Below are 19,782 nucleotides of genomic sequence, written 5' to 3'. Positions count from 1 at the left end.
CCTCGTTACGCTTAGGATGACAATGAACAGTCATGACGCGGCATTTCAGGAATCTACAATTCGGTTTTTATTTGAAGCCAGCCCACTTGGCCCACCCAGCTGAGGAACACTGGGACAGAGGCTGGTCTGTACCCTCTGCCACCTGTGATGTGGGGCCAGGCAGCCTGCCGACTGGTCAGTTGGAGAAGTGCAACAGCTCCTCGTCCCCTGTGGACACAGAGAGGCTCGGTGTAGGTGTGGGGCTCACCCAGGGGTCCACAGGTGGGGCCGGTCAGGGGATGGGGCTGCCTCGCGGGGAAAGAACGGCAGCTTGCGCTGAGTTGGGGCCTGAACTTGTGTTTGCTGAATGACTGGCTCTCTCCAAAGTGCTTTCCACGGAATCATCAGATTTCTGCCTCTTCTGATTTACTTGAGTTGCCATTTTCCCAGTGGGGAGATAAGGCACAGAAATCTTACACAGCTACTGTTCCCTGGACTGCTGTTACTCCACCCGTTACACAGCATCGTCATTATTAGTAATAGCTGCTGTTCCCTGAGTACTAACTACACTAGGCACTGGGATGTCTGCATGGTAGGTACTTTGTCCCATTTTACAAAAGAGAAATGCGAGGCTCACACTGGCACTTGCCCAGCGGGGCCAGCCCACATGTGGCAGCGCCAGAATTAGAGCCCAGGTCTGTCCGGCTCCTCAGCCTGCCCTGCACAACAGCCTCTGCCTGTGCCTGGCCATGCCTCCCCAGCTGCCCCTTCCCAGCTGCAGTAAGGCCTAGGGCCTGGCCCCATTTTACAGATGGAGAACTGAGACTCGGAAGCAGATGGACTCATCACCTGGTACAGAGTCTTGAACTCAACTTTCCGGACCCCCACCTCCTACCGGGGCCCCCCCACCTGGACCCCAGTAGCCCCCTTGCCCAGCCTGGCACGCACAGGGCGTCCTACCATTCGCAGGGACACCGCAGTACTCCTTGCACTCCTTCTCTGAGTAGAATTTGTTGCCGTTGCCTTGGCAGCCCCCATAGATGAAGTGGATGCACGTCCCTTGGGCAGCATCAAAGGCCCAGAGCTGGATGGAGCCTCTGCAGGGGCCATGGACTATGGGGAGACTGCAGGCCGCTGCGCAGTGGGACGGAGGCACAGCACATTAGTAATCCTGACAATTGGCCAACCGGAGACACCTGGCAAAGGGCCAGAACTAGGGGATCCTGCTCATCTAGAACACCTAGTCCCATTTTCACAGGCTGGGAAACTGCTGGGATCCAGGAGAAATAACTTGCCTGAAGTCATCCATATCCAAATGCACAATGCCTATGACTTCAGGAAACGTGCCCTGGAATTCCACCCCCGGAACATCCTCTCTTAGCTACCTGTTCAGCTGGCAGGGGCTTTGTTGGGAAGACAGAGTGTGGGGTGCAGCAGGCACAGAGGCTAGGGGCCCACACTCACCCACAGTTCGGCAGGTCTGCAGACACTCCTTCTCTGAGACGAAGTTGTTGCCGTTGCCCAGGCAGCCGCCATACTGGAAGGTCTCACAGGCCATGGATGAGCCATTATAGAAATACCTCTTGACCATCCCCAGGCAAGGACCTTCTGCATGGCCCAGCTGGCAGGAGTCTGGGGGGTGGAGAGGGGGGCAGGTGTGCAGAACAGCAGCACTTACTGGGTGCTTACTGCATATCTGTTACCAGGCTGGACACTCCACGTGCATCTCATTCAGTTTTCATCACTGCACTAAGAGGAGGGACTGTCAACTCATTTTATAGATGAGGAAATTGACTGTCTGAGAGGTACAGTGACATGCCTGGGGCCATACAGAGCTAAGATGGAAAACCGTGTCTGTTGGACTCCAAAATCAATGCTTAATCCACTGCATAACATGAGCGTTACTGGCAACTCACCAACGCACCATCCCCTGTGTTGTTCTTGTTCACCCAAAGACTATATTAGCAATCGATACATTCACCAGGACCCATGCTGGCCAGCCCAACCTCTTCACTGAGTTTTTGCTCTCATTGCCCCTGCCCCTAGAATGCCCTCTTCCATAAAACCCCACTGGAATACCTGACCCAGCACGAGTTCCCCGTCATCTAGCAGTCCACCTCCTCACCCATCCGTCCTCTGAGCTCCCATAGTCCTTTAGCTGACCCTCCCATTTAGGTCCTCACTTTCTTCCTTGACTGCCTTCCCTACTGGACCCAAAGTTCCAAAAACACATGAGTGGCTGTCTCCATGACCCAGTGCTCAGCACTGAGTTGGGGTTGGCACAGGGTTCAGTGTTTGTTGAATGAGTTGGAGAGTGAATCATCTGTGGACACTGTCGGCTACACAAAGCACCCTCATGTCCTTCCTCCACTTACTCCCACATAAGCCCTGACGGTCAGCACAGCAGCCTATTATCTCATTGTACAGAGAAGGAAACCAAGGCTTAGGAGGCCACCCAGTGACACAGACAGGGCAAGATGGATTCCCACCAGGAGCTAAGAGTTCCCAAGCTTAGGAACCATGTTTTATGCTCCTCTTTCTCCCCTTGCAACCCTTGGTACAGTGCAGAGTACTTGATTTGCCTTTTCTAGGCTCGGTTCTTGACTCTAGCAGAAAAACAAGAAAGAGATTGCATGGTGCCCAGGGGCAGACAGGGTAAGCCAACTATGGACCCTTCCTCTCTGGAGTATGGCAGAAGGAGTGAAAAGGTGAGTGAAGTGATTATTACCTTCTTTTTTGCTGAAATCAGTTACTAGCTGCCCGGTCCCTGATCCTTCCTCTTCCTGGGGCAGCACAGCCCGCCGGGCCCTCTGTAGGGCAGAAAGAAGAAGCTGTTGCAGAGACCTTGCCACTATTACCTACCTGTACCCCTGGGATGTACAAACAAACCATTTGCTTTGGGAATCCAATTGTAGAGAGGAGCAGAGATACTGCACTGGTTCACAGATTGTTTTCCCATCTGAATTCTAGAATGGGCATCACAGAACAGATTTCTGGTCTGAAGTGAAAGTCAGAACAGTGAGGTATAACAATACCCCCATATCCAAATTCCAATCAAAATGCCCAGAGGTATATGTAGTGGAAAAGGATCTATTCCACAGTAGAGATAATAAACTGCAGCTTAGAGGTTATCATACAGGATGGAGTATAGGCATAACTGGTTTGCAGAAAGGGCTGATCAGACCATCATTTGCTGCTTGCAAAGGAAAAGCCATCTAGAGAGTAAGAAGAAGGGTCCCTGAGACTGTGTCTAACACTCCTTGCTGTGTGGGGTGTATTGAAGAGCAGGGCAAGCTGCCAAAGCTGTCAAAGGGTCTCTGGGTGTGGAGTCCACTGAGGCAGGACCACAGGACAATTAAAGAAGGGATGAGCAGGGAAACTGCCAACCACTGAGCAGTCTTGCTGATCACAGGTGAGATCTGGACTCTGAAACAGTAAATCTATAGTAACCTTCAACTTTTCCCATCGCCTTTGAAAGTACACCTGGAAGCTGTGATCTGGGACTCCCACTGCCTGCCAGAATCTGTCTCAAGCTTGTCACACATAGGCCTGCCCTGGTGAGGATGAAGGAAAAGAGAAAAATCATGGAACAAATTTAAATAATGCAGCTTCTCAGAAAAATCTTAAGCTGGATAAATATCTCCAATTAACACAGGATAACAGTAAGAAACAGGAGAAAACTTAAACAGTCAATGAAACTCAAGATGACATTGCATCAATACAACAGGAGCCAACAGCTATGGAAATGAATGACATGAAAGAAGCAGAAAGGTATTGGACATAGAAAAGATTTTGTTGAATTTAACCACACAGTAGAGATAATAAACTGCAGCTTAGAGGTTATTAGAAATAAACTCCCATAATACACATTCTAGGAGAAATGATCAATATAGAAAGAATAGAAGAAAACTTTTAAGTTGCAGAAAGACTTGAGTTGTCTGATTATAAGGCCTCAAAGGGAATAAGGCAAAATTAATGAAGAGCTCCACCTAGACATTTCCTAGAGACAAAGGGTAACGAGCCTAGCGGCCCTTGGAGTAAATGACAGCAGGAAATAGCAGAGGCTGCAGAAATACCTGAGGGTTGTAAGAGGGGAAAGGTTATAACCCAGGGTTTCTTTACCCATCCAAGGGTTGACCATGTGATACAATCATAGAAAGATATTCTCAGACATGTAAGGATTCAGCAGTTTTCCACCCATGTATCTTCCCAGAAAAAAATTGCTTATAAAAATATTCCCACCAGTTGAGAAAGGAATCTAAATACAAGAAAATGGATGAGGTGATAGGTACCAAAGAAGTGACAGTAAACTATAAAACCAATAAAATATACAGTTGAGGTTAAATTGTTACAATAACCAGAATACAGCTTCATAGAAACATTAAAAGTAATTCTCAAAACAAAAGGTGTAAAACATAAACATCAATCTCAGATTATATCCACAAAAACAGTAATGTGGGAAGCCTGGAAGGGAGAAGCCACCGTGTGCTATATTTCTCTGTTTTGCAAGGTAAATTATTAGTCATCTGCCATGTATTAGTTATTTGTCCTTAGTTGTTACTTCATTTTTGACACTGATAAAGAAATGCAGATTCTATTGAGATCTGGATTAAGGTGGCAGATGGAAATTGCCCTCCAAATTGTGCCTCTCCAGTACCTAACAATTAGCAAAAAATGAATTCAGAAATACCAGCCCCCAAATGTTCATCAACATCACTCAGCCAAGGAAAGGGGCATAATTTAAAGCAAAAACCAGAACTGTTGATCATGGAAAGAAATCAAATTTTCTGTAGCTGAACACGATGGTCAGCAAGGTTCAGCTCCTAACCCTGCCCTCTAACTCCAGTGCTACCAAGTCATAACATTTCTGATAATTCTCCCTAAGATTCCCAAAATCCTGTGAGCAGAGAATTGAGAGACCCTATCATTTTCCTCTTTTAACAAAGGAGTAATGAATATGGCCTTGGGGAAGAAAAGAAGAAAACAGACTTGAGGCTGACTCTAAGTGAAGGTTCTGGGGCCGCACAATCTAATGCCCTAGGGAGTGTTGCCAGGGACAGAGGTACATCACTGCCAACCCACACAGGGTATCTAGTGGTCCTTCAAAAGAGAATGCAAAGCAGGGGCATTCCAAAGTAAGGGCACACCTTAGGAAAAGCTTTTCCACCCCTCCCCTTCGCACCATCTCCTTGGACTTCAGAAAACTGGATGGAACACAAATACTCAGACTTTACGCTAAATTTGGGTGGTCGTGGAGTAGGCTCACATTTAGTGGTTAAAGGGCCAAGGAGTAAATGAAACCCCCACCCCACCATATCTGAACAAACAGAAAGTCTAGCTAAAACTCAGCAGGAGCAAGATGAAAAGAAATGGTACAGAAACTATCCAGACACACTTCAGAAATGAAAGAACAGCTAGCCTGAACTAGAGTGAGAGTCCAGCTGTGAAGGCCATTGTCAGGAACAGCCCAGGCTTCCCTCAGGAATGGACTTACCTTCACAGCTGCTGGAGGTGTATTGTCAGCCCCTGTTGGAGACTACCTGAGCAAAAGACAGCCTTCTCGCTCAAGGTCATGTTCCCTTCCCAGAAGGATCAACAGGGGGGCATTAAGGGCTGCCCCTCAGCTCCCTCAAGGGACAACCCCAAAGGGTCCTCCCAGTGCCAGAGCTCCCTCTGCCCAGTCCTGCCTTTGTCCCCTTCCCTTCCACAGGTGTTGATCTAGGGAACTCCACCTGCAACACCCACTTAGAAGAAAATACAACTCAAAAGCAGAAGGAAATTTCTCGATGGCCTCAAGCTATAGCATTACTTTAAAAAACGTGCATTTATTAAAAATGAAATGGTAAACAACAGAATAAGATGAAAAGAGAGAATCCAAGCCTAGATAAACAAATCGAGAACCAAAATCAGTTTAGAGCTAGTGAATAATTAGGAGTAGTAAGGAAGAGAAGAGATGCTGCTAAACGCAATGACTGGCACAGAAGAAAGATTGGTGGGAATCCTAGTGAATAAAGATGAAAGCAATTTGAGGGAACCTAGTACCTGCGGGAGACAAAGATGGTCCAGGAGGAGAACACCGTGTCCCAGAGGCAGCAAAACCCAACAAGGAATGGAAGACGAATTCCATATTGTGCAAGAGAGTTCCCTGAAGTACAGACAAAACAAAATCTGCAGATGAAAGAGCACCTAGTATTCCAGGGAATTTTGACATGGAATTCTTACAACACCAAGACACGTCCTTGTCAAGACGCTGACTTCAAGGATAGTCTGGCCAGGCATCTAGGCAGAAGAAAAAATTGCTCACAAGAAGAATTATCCGGCTGGCCTCACGCTTCCCACAGTGAGAACCAGTGCTGGACAGCAACGGAGCAATGCACACAATGCTCTGAGCAAAAAAAATGACCAGAACCAAGAATATGACACCAAGCAAAATGTCATTCCAGTAGGAAGGAAATGGGCAGACATTCTTTAACAGGGAGGAATTCAGGGATTAAACCACCCATGAACCCTCCTCAAAAACACCGCTTGCTGAAGAAATGGCACTGAGAGAGAGAGAGAGAGAGAAACAAATAACTCAGAAATGGAGAGCTGAGGCATATTCACTAAGGGTGAGTGTGGAGTGCATGAAAATATAGTGACTGGAAATTATGGCGACGGAGCAGAATTGGAATGGCAGCAATCTGGACCATGGAAAAGGAAAGGGGTGAGGAGACAGAACAAAGTTGGAGAGTCAAATCAGAGAGAGAACAGATAGTCTCTAAACGCATACAGAGCAATGCCGGCCTCTTAAATGCTTTTTCATAACCTTGACTTGACCAAGAGCATTATTAAGAAAGAAATCTCTTGTGGTAAAGAAATATTTATTTGAAGTTCAAGAAGACCACTTGTTTTCAAATTCAAATAAAACTACAATTAATGCTTTTAAAAACTAGAAGTAGCATCTGTAATATAATCCCATTTAGTAGCAGTCTAAATCTGTGGCTCCATTTATCCAACCTTCCTTCCATCTGTCCTTCTCTCCACACGTATGCACGTCCAGATGCCTGGAATAGCATGAATGGTAGTTTTGGGGTGGTGGAATTTTTTTGACTTGAATTTTTTATACTTTCATGCATTACTTTAATTCTTATAATGAGCATCTGTTCTATAAAATCAATTGTAATTTTTCTTAGAAAACATAGAAGCAGACAGTATGTTAGTCTTTATTCTATGGAAGGATAAGGACATTGTTGTCTTTTTTGCCTTGTACGTTTTTCAATTTTCATTTTTCATAAAAATATACAGTAGACTATATTAGGATACATAATATTCAAATAATCAGAGAAAAAAAATGAAGAAAGCTTAATCAATATGGCAGATGGCAGGAAAATAAATAAAATAAGGAGGCCCAATCAAAACGCAGCACAGAGAGGAGTCGGTTTGCAAAGCTGCTCGCTCCCGTGTTGTTGTTTCAAGGAGATGAACTGACTTCATTTTCATTTATTGAGTAATGAGTATCATTATTCCATTACTGAGTATTTTGCTGCTTTTAGGTACTATGCTAAGACCATTTCTGTCATGTCTTTGCATTTCAGCACCTGGGAGCTAAGTGTAATTACTCCATTTCGCAGATAAGGAAAGAGAGGTCCAGGTGGGGCAGCAACTAGCCCAGATGGCGGAATAGCCGAGACTGAGCCCAGGTAAGTCTGACTTCAAAATCCATGCCCATCTCTGCCTCCTCTCAACCCCTGTCAATGACCCCACCCACCATCACAGCAGGACCTAAGCCAGGGCAGCAAAAATCAAGTGGGGCAGGGTGGGTGGGGTGGGCAAAAGAGGTACTCACCAAGGGGGGAGGGGGTGCTGGTTCCTGCTCCCCAGGGACACACTCACCTAGGTCAGAGGACAGGAGAAATAGGTGAAGAAGAGGGCCCTATTGGGGGTCATCCTGGACCCCAAGAGGGCTTCATTTCTCTCATAGTGCTAATGAGTATGTGCCAGGTGGACACCGTGCTGAGAATAGTGCATCCACCCACTTCGCCCACGGCTCCACCCATATGGCTTCATAAAGGTCATTAACTGGAAAAGCGGCAGACTGGTGGCTGCACTGTCACCATCATTGCCACTGCATGGCCCCCACCCAACCACCAGCATTTCATCAGCACCATCAGAGCACAACAGCTACCATCTACTGAGCACTTACTGGACACCAGGCACGGTGCTGTTGTATTTAATGGCTTTATCTCATTGCTCCTCACAGCAGCTTACAAGGAGGCATTCTTATCCCTACTTTACAGGTGAGGAAAATGAGGCTCTGCAAGGTTGGCCAGCCAGAAGCCACACAGCTCAGTGTGAATCTAGGTGCTCCAACCCCGGAGCCCGTGCTCCTCACCCCAACACTACTGCCTCCTCAGAGTGCCCACGGACTCTAAATACATCCTCACTGAGACAGGTGGCAGTAGAGTGAACACCAAATCGGTGGCTGTCTCAGCTCTGCCAGGTTCATGATGTGGGATTTGGAGCGATCCCAGGGGCCCCAGATGCCTTCTCTGTAAAGAGGGGAGGGCAAATACCACCCTGCTTATCCCAGAGGGTTACAGGAAAGACTCAGGGGATGGGAAGGTATTCCCTGGGACCCTGGAGGATGAGAAGGGGACAGAAAGGTGAGGTGGACTGGAGGCGCCACTTACCTCTGTCGGCCATTGTGAAGATGGAGTCCGCCGGGATGCCCACCCCCAGGGCCACCTCCCGGAACTCCTCCAGCAGGCTTTCCCGGAGCTGTGGCTCCCGCCCTGCAAGTGAGAAGCAGAGGAGATGCCTAGGACTATGGGTGCCTGAGCTGGCATGGTCTGAGGTTATTCTGCCCAGTGGTTTTCGTTTAGGATAAGTTTGAAAACGATCAGCCACTTTGATTTCTTCAGTGCACGTATGGGAAGATGAGCCCCAGGAGAGGAAGAGGTGTCCCTTGCAGGCGCCCAGCTGGGTCTCCCAACTCCCCACACAGGGCTCTTCCCACTGGTTCTTTTAAGGGCTTGGGAGCTCTGGAATAATCTGGGTGTGGAATGTTAGAGACCAAAAGAAGAGGATTCTACCTCAAATGGGAGACTGAGTTCTACCTCTTTCAGAAAGAGGAACTGTTTCCACCTTTTCCATAACTAGAGTTTTGTCAGAAGGAAAAAGCACACTCCCTGCTTTTATCCACTCTGCTGTCCCTAAATCATGGGTCTCCTCCCACCCCCAAATCCAATGAGCTTATCTGGTTCCAGGCCTTTACCATAGAGCTTGGCAGTAATGGTGGGTCCATGACGGCGGCTGAATTTCTTGGTCAGCAAAATGGCATACTCATCATAGTTTGTGTGGACCACATAGGACTCCATGCTGACGTTCCATTCTGTAAGGGAGATGCAGGCAGAGAAACGAAGCAGCGGTCAGACACCCTCCAAGCCTGGGATCCTTCACCTGTTCATCCACACGTCATCTATTCATCCATCCTTCTGTCCACTCATCCCTTTCATATATTTATTCATCCATCTTTAATCTATCTCTCTACCCATCTGTCCCTCTGTCTCTATATATTTATCATTAATTCATCCACCATCATTCCATCCATCCATCCTCTCTATATATCAATCCACAAATTCATCCATTTTCCTTCCTCCCCTCCTTCTTTACTTTCATCCTTCGTTCCACCATCCACTAATCAATCAATTTATCTAGTAGATGACTGATGAACTAATGTGCCATCCATACCTGCATTCATTTACCAATCATTATTTATTCCCTCATTTATTTATCCAGCCATCCATCTGCCTACCCAAACATTTATATATTCAGCCCCTAACACAATTCTTTGACACATAAAGCATATTCAATAAGCATTTATTGGAGTAATGTAAAAATTACTATCACATAGCACCATGCACACTACACATGGTAGATGCTTAGCAAGTTTTATCAGCTGGCTGCAGATGCCTGACTTGGGGACTGATGAAATCTTGATGTCATCTCAGCACTCCGCACCATCGCTCTAATTCAGGCTGCACACGCGCACGAGGGCATGAGGGGCAGGGGGAGGGAAGCAGGGAGAGGAAGGAGGGGCTGGAGGAAGAGGAGGAATTTGGAGGAAGGCTAGATGACGTCTCAGAAAAATGAGAGGAAAGATTATAGGGGCAGAGAACCCTGAGGCAGGAGGAAAGAGACCTCAAGACATCAAGTCTTTCTTAGCAAAGGAAGAACTTGGGTGTTTCCTTACTAGATTTGTGATAGAGGAACTTCCCATCCGTGCCTGTTTTCTCATAGGCCCCAGAGATCTCCTCACAGACGCCTTTCCTGGAAATGAACGAACCAAAAGAAAGGTCACTCCTGCACGAGACCACAGTCCCGACACCCCACTCTTGCACACGGTCCCTTCCAAACGTGCTTTCTTTTTCTTTTTGGAACTTGGAAAGTAACATTTCCAAATATCCTGTTTAATCCTTGAACCAGCCTTGGGAGAGACCCATCTCACACATAAGGGGAGAGAGGGACCAGGAAAAAAGAAACCATCCTCTTGGCAGAGGGAGCACTCAGATATCAGCTTCCTTAAGTACATCTGCACAGCACGTTAATGCACCGGGAGTCAGAGTGATGCAGGAATGCGTGAACTCAGTTTCTACTCTGCATCTCTTTGGCCCCAGTTTCCTCATCCGTGAAATGGGGATAATGATAGCTTCTACCTCATTTGATGGTTGTGTGGATCAAAGAAGATATTATATGTCAAGAGCTTAGAGTAAGTACTAAGTACATACTAGCTATTATTGTTACAGTGACTACAATGTATCTTAACACTTACCAAGCAGCATCTATGTGCCAGCACTATGCTGCATGCTGAGGACACAGAAGGGCGTAAGACAGACCTTGTCCCCATGTGCAGCTTACAACTGAGTGGGGTGGGTGGGCAGGCCAGAGGCAGATGCAGTCAGTGTGATAAGTGCCATGTTGGGGGTGAGGGGAGCATGAATTGCTCCAAAAGCACAAAGGAAGGCATGTAACCTGAATCTGGAGGGATCAGGGAGGGGCTTCCTGGAGCAAGTGACATAGCTCCTAAATCCTGAAGGATCTATAGGAATTTGCCCAGGGAGGTGGGGAGAGGTTTCCCCAGTAGAAAGAACGTCAGGCACAAAGCCCTGGAGGTGCAGGAGGGTGGAGGGCTCCAGGAACTGAGAGAAGGTACACTTGGGAGGGTCACAAAGCACAAAGGTGTGACTGGGGCCACATCCAAGGGGTTGCGTTTTATTCTCAAGGGCAATAGGGAGTTTTTGGAAAGGTTTAAGCATATTTGGTTTTCAAAAGTTTCTCTGGTTGCTGGATGAACAACAGATTAGTTGGAAGATTCAAAATCCGAGGTGGGGAGAAATGTAGAGAGGCTGTTGTAGACAACCAGGAAGGGAAGGAAGGTGGCTTGGACCAGCTTGGTGAGAAGAGAAGAGAAGTAGAGGGATTGGAGGGACGTAGGAAGAGGACGGACAGGCCGGGTGACGGACTGAAGGAACTGTGGCAGCAGAGAGAAGAGTCTAGGCATCCACCTCCCACCCAGGTTTGCGGGTTGGGGGTGGGAGGTCGAAGTGCCCCTCCTGAGCTCCGGGATGCTAAGGAGCAAGAGAAGTTTGGAAAACAGGAATAGAGTTGAGGGCGTTGCCCTTGAGGTGTAGATGAGACCATTAAAAACAGTTGCTCTCAGGGAGGATAGCAGAGAGATCTGGAGTTCAGAGGTGGGTCCTGGCTGGAAGGTCTGTAAGGGGTGGTGGGTGGGTGGGTGGCTGGGCCCAGCCCCCAGCCCCTCTGGCCCCTCCCAGCCGTCCCCACGCTCACCGCCAGTGAGTGCCGGTCATGCTGATCTCCTGCTCCGTCACTCCCTCTCCCAGCACCAGTGTGCTTATGGTCAGCCTGTCCTTGAGCCTCTTCAGCCACGGGCAGGTAGAGCCCATGGCCACGTGGAACCATTTCCCGTAGAACTAGGAAGCAGCCACAAGCTCTTAAGGACCTAGAATTGCCTCAGAACTTGAAGACTTTCCAGACATCCGCTCCTCTCCCTCCTCCCGAAGATAATGATAAGTGATCATGTCTGATAGCTAATTGTTGGCCACGCACAGGGAGGACGGAGCCTTACGGTGGAGCTTCAGGCATCATGGCAAGCTTAGGAAGACGTGTAGATCGGGGGCACACCCCAGCCAGCAGCACGCCTCACTCTGCTGAAATATGGGATCTGTGCCGTTCATTTGGATGAGGTCCAATCCCCCTGCCCTGAGGTCATCAGCAGCCACTGCTCCCCAGGAGCAGGAGCCCAGCCTTACTCCTCCGGGCCGAAGTGCTCCCCAACCCACAAGCAGCCCATAGCTCGGTGTTAGACAGTATCTCCTTTCCTTCACCTGAAGCAGGGTAAGCCTGCTGTCTCCTCCAGACTGCACTGCAGGTCGGGATGAAGAGCCCTCTCATCCCCACAGACCAAGCCCACGAGTCCCCGCACCACCCCATCCCCACCCCTCCACCTCCACCCTTCCTTGCCCCTGATTGTAAACAAGATCCACAGGACACCACAGCTCAGGGGATCCAAGAAACCCTCCTACCAAAGAGGAGACTGAGCCCTAGGTGGGCAAGGTCCTGTTCCAGGTCACCCAGTGATTTGGGGCAGACCTAGGCTGGAAGACAGTCTTAGGACTCCCACACACAGTGCCCTGCCCAGGCCTCCTTATCCTACCGGCCTGAACCTCTGTCCTGCTTCTCTTCTCCCTGGAATCCCACATGTCCACCCTGCACCACCCCAGCTCTCTGTCCACAGCCACAGAGAAGCTGTGGGGAGAGGTGAGGGATGAAGGGTGAAGGGCTGGGTGGGGAGGCAGGAAGTCACAAAAAGGTAGGTGCTGCCAGGAGGCTGCAGCCATAGTCGTCAGCACGAAGCCTCCTCCAGGGTGGGTTCCAAGCAAAGCATGGATTCTCCTTGGAACCCGAGAAGACAGATTCAAAGGTGAGGACATCTGCCTCTGAGGATATCAAGCAAAGGCCCACAGAATGGCACATGCAGGGAGTTGCAGCTCCAGTGAATCCCAGACAGCAAGAAAGGTCCTCACAGACCCAGTCCTGGAGTTCCAGAGGGGGCACTGAGAACCCAGGTGGGCAGGACTTAGCCCCAGCAAGGCCCAGCTGCTCAGACACCCTGCCACGACCACCAGAGAGGCCAGCCTTACCCTCAAGAGGTTGAAGTTCTCCTGTGCTTGGATGTTGTCTGGTGGTGTCGGCACAGGGCTGGCATTCACCGCCAGGCTGGCAACCAGCAGCAGAAGCAGGGCCCTGAGACTCCACATGGCTTGGAGCTCCTCTGCCTCCAGTGTCACTCAAGGGCTTGGTCTAGAGACAGAGGGCCCACCCGCTCCCTGCACACAGCGACTATCAGCCAAAGCTGGGCAGAGGGCCCATGGCTCACAGGTGACCTTGTCGTTTGCCCTGCTCAGCTGGGATCAATCAGAGCCCAAAGGCCAGGCCTGATCGATCCCTTGTAGTGCCCTGGCTGGGGTCAGTGGTCCCCAAGGGGCCAGGGCACTGGCCACACACAACCTGGCCCAGATGCAGCCCACAGCAGGGCTCAGCCCCCCGGAAGGCTTCCCCAGAGACTCCCCGTCTGTCACAGGGGGGCATGCAAGGGTGGGGGTGACCGGCAGCTCCTGGCCTTTCTGCTGGCTCATTCCACCCAGACCTCACACTACTGTGAGCCAGCTGGACAAGCTTGACTGGGCCCATGTCTCACATGAAAAACTGAGGCCCAGGGAGAGGAAGTGACTTACCAGAGACCACAGGGGTGTCTATGGCAGAGCCAAGACTAGAAATCAGGAGTCCAGTCCCCAGAGTCCCTTCTCTGACCCCCAGCTTCCCATAGCCCTAGCAAATAATGGCAGAAACCACAGTGATGATGGTTCTAATAGTAGCTTCCATTCACTGAGCACCTGTTATGTGCCAGCTTTGTACCAGCACTTAATACATGCCATGGAATTGAGTTCAATCCCCACAACCACCCTATAAAGTAGATGCTATTTTTCCCCTTTACAGGCAGGGGATTTGAGTCTCCAAAAAGGAAAATGACTGATCCAGGATCTCCCATCTGGGAAGTAAAGTTGTTGGAAGAGGCAGTATTTGTGGTGCTTGAGAGCATGGACTCAGGAGCCAGACTGCTTTCTGTGCTGTGTGACCTTGGGCAAGTGACTTAACCTCTCAGTGCCTCAGTCTCCTTATCTGAAAATGGCAATAGTTTCTGGTTCATAGCATTGTTGTGAGTTAAGGGAATTAAAGCACCAGGACCGTATCCAGCACACAGTAAGAGCCGAATGTGTTTGTATTGGGTTGAATAGTGTCCCCCAAAAATCCATGTGTACCCAAAAACTCAGAATGTGACCTAATTTGTGACCCTACTGACAACTTGGTTTCAGACTTCTAACCCCCAGAAACATGGAAGAATAAATTTCTGTTGTTTTAGGCCACCCAGTCTGTGGTACTTTGTTAATGGAAGCCTTTGGAAACTATACAGTATTCATGAAATTAAACAATTTAAATGAGACTCTTTTTTTTTTAAGACCCAGATCTGTTTATCTCCAAAGCTCAAACTCTAGCCAGCAATACTGCCGGCCCCATGAAGATGGCTTCTCCAGTGGTCAGAGCTGCTGTCCTTCCTCCCTCCCTGCTCTTGGCAAGGAACATTCCGTACCTACAGGAGGCTCCCAGCTACTTACAGCTGGGAATGATCCTTGCTCAGGTGAGAACCCGGGCGTCCCTGCCACATAGTCAGTGGCACCCTCTGATAGAGCTGAAGTATTGCGAATGAGTGTGTGTCTGGTCGTAAGAGAGTGTGTTTCCTTTGCTCCATCACTGACAGCTTGGATGCCAATGGCATTTCGTCTTGCTTCAGCTGCCAAGAAGCTCAAAACTATGTTACATGTTTAATCGCAGCAACCCTCTTGGCTTATATTTCTGGGACAATTATCTTCCCTATGGTTCAAGAATTTCTCCATCATTTATGTTTGCAAGTGGTAGGGAGGCAGTCTGAATTAAGAGGAATGCAGAAAACTGGGAGCCAGAAGCCCTGACTTCTTGTTCTGCATAATTTGGAGATGACTTTCTCTTTCTGAAGCCCACTTTCATCATCTGTAAACAGAAGCTAACAGTCTCTGATCTGTCTGCCAAGAGATCAATGATGTGAGGCAATGCGTGGAAAGCGCTCCATGAACTGTCCACTGCCTTACCTGTCTTTGGAGAAACCGGGATGGTATAAGAATGAAAAGATAACAATGAGTCATTAATAGGAAATAGAGCCCTCCTATTAAGGTTGCCTACAGTGTACCACAATGGCTTCTCCGATCTTCAGAGCAGGTCTGTGTTATTAGAGTTGTCAGCCCCACTGGCCTCATGGGAAGCCTGGGGCACATGGGCTGAAGAAGGATTCTGGTCTGTTTTGGATGGGGTTGTTCATTCAGCCACACAGCCTCTCCTGGGGGAGGGGAGAGGCCCAGAGGACAGGCGAGGATGTTGATCTCTCCAGCCCCCAGGGGTGTCTGCTTCCCTGAGATTATTAACCAGAGCAAACAGAGAAAGCAAATTCTGCCAAAGGCCACCTGGACTTTGAGCTGCTTTTTAAAAATTAACCCTGGGCCACAAGAAGGCAAGTTCATCAGTGGTCTGGGAGTACTGACCCCGCTTCCCCCTCTGGCCCCTGGGGTGGGAGGATGAAGGTTCTGAGGCCCCTGCCCTCCTAGGGGATGAGAGGTCCAAGATCCACAGGAACTGGCCAGGCTCTGGAGCCATTTCAAAGGGAAGGGGAGGGCTTGCCCCATGCAGGAGGCCTCAGAACCTCAAGGGTGCCAAGGGCAGTAGCAGTAGGAATAGAGGCCTGATTTGGTGCTCAGGGAGGGAATGGGACTTGATCAAGGTCATCCAGCTGTGGCTAAGCCGGGAGCTAGATTGGCATGACTCCAGCACCATGGCTTTGCCCCATAATTTTTTCATTGATCTGCTCTTTCATTCACCAAAGATGCACTCCATGCTTGGTGCTGGAGACAGGATGGGGAACATGACAGGCCTCTCAGAGCTCACTGGGTCGGGGGAGGTGGGGAGTGAGAAGATGAGATGGATAGTCACTTCCCTGCCAGAAGAAGCAGAGGTGGGGGTGGATGAGGCATTAGCCAGACAAAGGTGGATGGGGGTGCACGGGACAGGGGAGAAGAAGCCATTCTAGACAGGGGATACCAAAGTGTTAGAGGAGGAAGGTGGAGAGAGAGAGAGAGAGAGATGCATTTGGAATGCGGAAACAAACAAAACCATGAGCCTGGAACATGGGGGACAGAGGGAAGCGGCAGAGTGAGCCTGGGAGGGGCTAAGGCCCAGCAGGCAGACCTGTACTCCAGGGGTTTGCTTGCTAGCCTGCGTATACAGGAGTTGTGGCAGGTTTTCAGAAGTGAATGGCAGATCAGATTTGTAACTGGGAGAAATGAATGAGGAGGCAGTGGAAGTGGAGGCCCAGGAACTCTCCAACTCCAAGGATATTTTCCAGGAGAAAGGAAGGGCCCAGAGCTTTGGGGCCTGGCTACCTGACCAGCAGGGACAACAAGGACACTGAGCAGGACTCAGATCAAAGGTTGTGGTCAAGGTTCAGACCTTCCTCTGCAAATGGTCGAAGGGTATAGCAGGTGACCTTCCTTCCCCACAAGGAGGAATCAGCTGCAGGGCCAGCCCCAAATGCCTGACTGTGCCTAGTTCCCTTGGACTCAGAGTCCCAGCCTGTCGGTTCATGGCAAAGCTTGTGGTGGGCAATACCCAGGATTCCATGACCAGCAACAGAGGAGGGGGTGAGGGGAAGTTCTCACTCTCCAGTTATTCCTAGGCTTTGTTGCTTGTTCCCCACCCCTGTCTCAAAGAGGAGGCCCCCGACAATCTTGAGTCCCAGTCCTTGTGACTTGCCGGATGACCATGGGGCAGACCTTCCCCTCTCTGGCCTTACCTTCCTCACCTAGACCTCCAAATGAGGGTACAGGAACTCGTCTGACAGGGCTGAAATGCGAACCAAATGAGGCACCTTTGTTAAAGCCTCCCCAGCGTACACCCTGGAGGCCCAACGTCATCCTAGGCCCTTAGCACAGAGCGCATGGTACCCCATGAGGACTCCACACAGGGCAGGAATTACACGGTAAGAAGGCCTGAGTGACCCATGTCCACTAGAGGGCAGCAGAGACCTTCTAGAAAGAACACCTGGGCTTCGCTCGAGAACAGGAGCCACAGACCTGCAGCAAAGGCCCGCAGAACTGGTAGATCCAGGGCCAGAATCTAACCTTCCTTGCCCCAAGTCTGCTTGAAATCCCCTGGTGAATGTAAAACATCCAGCTTCTACCTTGCCTATCCCCCCACCCCAGACACAGAGCTGGATGCTCAGGTGGGGCCTTTAAAACCAGTTCCCTGGGAGAATCTCCTGGTGAGCCATGATTGGGTAGGGCTGCTACAGACCACAAAGGTTGCTGTAATCTAAATAATGACTTGATTAACTTCCGGCTATGCGCCAGGCACCATGCTGAGCTCTCTGCAAGCACTTCTTACTTGAATCCTCCCATTGAGGTTCCATCATTTTACTACAATGGTGACCCTATTTTGCAGACAGGAGAACAGGCTGAGAGATCAAGTGATCCAGCGTCGAAGATCACCAAACAGTGAGTAGCGGTTCAAACCCAGATCCATCTCCCCAACGTCCAAGTCACTCTGCTGACCTCCCAAAGCCTGACCCCAGTAACCAACAGGAACCCGAGTCATGTTCTTTCAGACAGCTGGAGCAGAGAGGTGGGGGGACCCCTTCCACTGGACTCCTTACTGCAGGAGTTAGGCTTACACGCGCCTGGACCTCCCTTCCCTGACCAAGAGCACACTCAGTGTCTGACGCTGACATTTCTCTTACTCCTCAGGGCCTACCTAGCACTGTGCTGGGCACTTAGCAGGTGCTCACTGAACACATGCTGATTGATTTACTTAGGCCTTTGAGGGGGAATGTAAGTCAGACCCCCAGAAGGGCCACCCAAGTGGACAACAGCTGGGGGATGCTGGGAGATTGGAATCACTGGGCTCTAAGCCCTTGAATAATGATTAATGAATGAGTGAGTGGGCAATTCAGATGCACAATTTAAAAAGCAAAGAGCCCGTACTCCATGGGTGGCTTTTCTTTGTGTCACAGATTTTGAATTAGTCTGCATATTATGGCTGGAAGGATTCCAAGGCTTCATCCTGCAGAATGAAGGTCAAGCAGGTGTACTTTGTACCCAGGCAGACCTGGGCAAAGCCATGACTGGAACCCTTCCTGCCTGTTTGATCTTAACTAAGTGACTTCACCTTTCTGAATCAGTCTTTTCCTCTGTTAAATGGGGTTAATAAAAGCTCACAGGGGTGGAGGACTTAAACATGAGAAACATGTCATGTTCTTGCTCCTTGGAGAAAGCTTAGCAAATAATCAATGGTAGCCCTGGGTGGAGGGTGCCTTTAGATGTTGTCAACTTAGCTTCATGATTGAGGGAGTAGGTGGCTTAGTCTGGAGAATCAGCTCAGAAAGTTAGCCACTTTGTGGATCTGAGTGTCCTTGAGATTCAGCCACCCTGGAGACAAAGCTCATGGGCCAGGGTCTGGTTCCCTTTGAACTCCTGAAGAAAGGGCTCCCAAAAGCCTGTGTCCAGGAAAGGAACAGGCATTTTCTTGCTCTTTGCGGACTGGTCTTATCTGTACATGAAAGCAGGCCCTCCAGGGACCTGTCCTTACTCCCTGACTGAGTTGACATCACCAGTGTCCTCAGAGGGACTAAAATAATTCTTTTCTGAAACCATGGGGCAATCTGGACTCTTTGGAAAGTCCCACTGGCCTTTCTTCAATGACAACAAATGACTCTCAATTAGCTGCCCTGGAAGGGCAGTGGGAACTTCCCTGGCCTTTCAGTTGGGTGACAGAGTCCTGAATGGCCACTTTCTCCCTGAAAGAATCCACGTTAGGAGAGTTAGGAAGGAGCAGGCAGGGCTGGATGTCAGCACGTTCATGGGTGTGTAATAACCAGAGAGCAGATATGATGCAATTCCTCTCCTGCAAGTACAGGAATGGTAGAAAGTTTGTACCAAGAGCATCCATGAGTAATAATGGTAATAACGACTAGCATTTATATAGCACTGTCCATGTGGCAGGCTCCATCCTAAACAATTTATACAGATTCTTTCAATCCTCACATCATCGCCTTAGAGCACTTACTAACGTCTCATAGGGTAAACCAGTCTTATCCCCACTTTACAGAGGAGGAGACCACAGTTCAGGGATGCTAACTACCTTGCCAGACTCTCACAGCAGTAAGTTGGGCAGACTGAGGCTGAGAGAGGGAGTAGGTTTGTCCAAGGTTTCACAGACTGGAGACCATCCAGGTCATCACTCTGTCCCTGACCACCACACAAAGGCTGGACTTTAAGGGCCCAGTTACAATTCTCTTTGTCTTTGTTCAGAGATTCTGCGTCACTGGGTAACTTGTAAAGAATTCCTTTTTCTTTGAGGGTGGTGAAAATTCCTTCATGGGGGGGAAAAGAGCTTGTGATGTCCCTTACTCTGACTCACCAAAGACCTCTGCATGGTCTGGTCTTGCTGGGTTGTGCTGGGTTTTGATGGACACCAATTTCTCTGGGGAGGCTGCTCTACCGTGCTCAGTGGTTCCTGGCTAGATGGAAACTGCTCCTCCGTTTGCCCTTCGTCTGTGGTTCCACTGAGTGGCACTTGGCATGGTGATTGTGATCACCTATGCAA

At 49.4% G+C, this 19,782-nt stretch overlaps 1 protein-coding gene across 1 annotated transcript; it reads right to left on the bottom strand.

Annotated features, from left to right (window-relative positions):
* Nucleotides 1-43: 43 nt before the first annotated feature.
* AMBP (alpha-1-microglobulin/bikunin precursor) lies at nucleotides 44-13,404 on the bottom strand. Its single transcript, XM_017648746.3, has 10 exons — nucleotides 13,182-13,404; nucleotides 11,809-11,951; nucleotides 10,211-10,287; nucleotides 9,233-9,349; nucleotides 8,649-8,750; nucleotides 7,805-7,851; nucleotides 2,708-2,789; nucleotides 1,444-1,611; nucleotides 940-1,113; nucleotides 44-207 (listed from the first exon to the last, which is right to left on the bottom strand). Exons 1-10 carry the CDS (start codon nucleotides 13,296-13,298, stop codon nucleotides 176-178), a joined length of 1,059 nt encoding a protein of 352 aa, XP_017504235.1. The 5' UTR covers nucleotides 13,299-13,404; the 3' UTR covers nucleotides 44-175.
* Between the last annotated feature and the right edge of the window lie 6,378 nt (nucleotides 13,405-19,782).

The sequence above is a fragment of the Manis javanica genome, chromosome 2 (assembly GCF_040802235.1).
Source record: "Manis javanica isolate MJ-LG chromosome 2, MJ_LKY, whole genome shotgun sequence".
NCBI lineage: Eukaryota > Metazoa > Chordata > Mammalia > Pholidota > Manidae > Manis > Manis javanica.
The sequence above is the reverse complement of the archived record's forward strand: the minus strand, read 5'-3'. Positions and strand labels throughout refer to the sequence as shown.

Excerpts from the sequence above, each read along its gene's own strand:
- AMBP (XM_017648746.3), bottom strand. The coding sequence starts at position 13,298 with ATGTGGAGTCTCAGGGCCCTGCTTCTGCTGCTGGTTGCCAGCCTGGCG. Across the intron at positions 11,952-13,181 it reads AGAACTTCAACCTCTTGAGG|TTCTACGGGAAATGGTTCCA; the intron begins GTAAGGCTGGCC and ends GCTGCTTCCTAG. Across the intron at positions 10,288-11,808 it reads ATGACCGGCACTCACTGGCG|GAAAGGCGTCTGTGAGGAGA; the intron begins GTGAGCGTGGGG and ends GTTCATTTCCAG.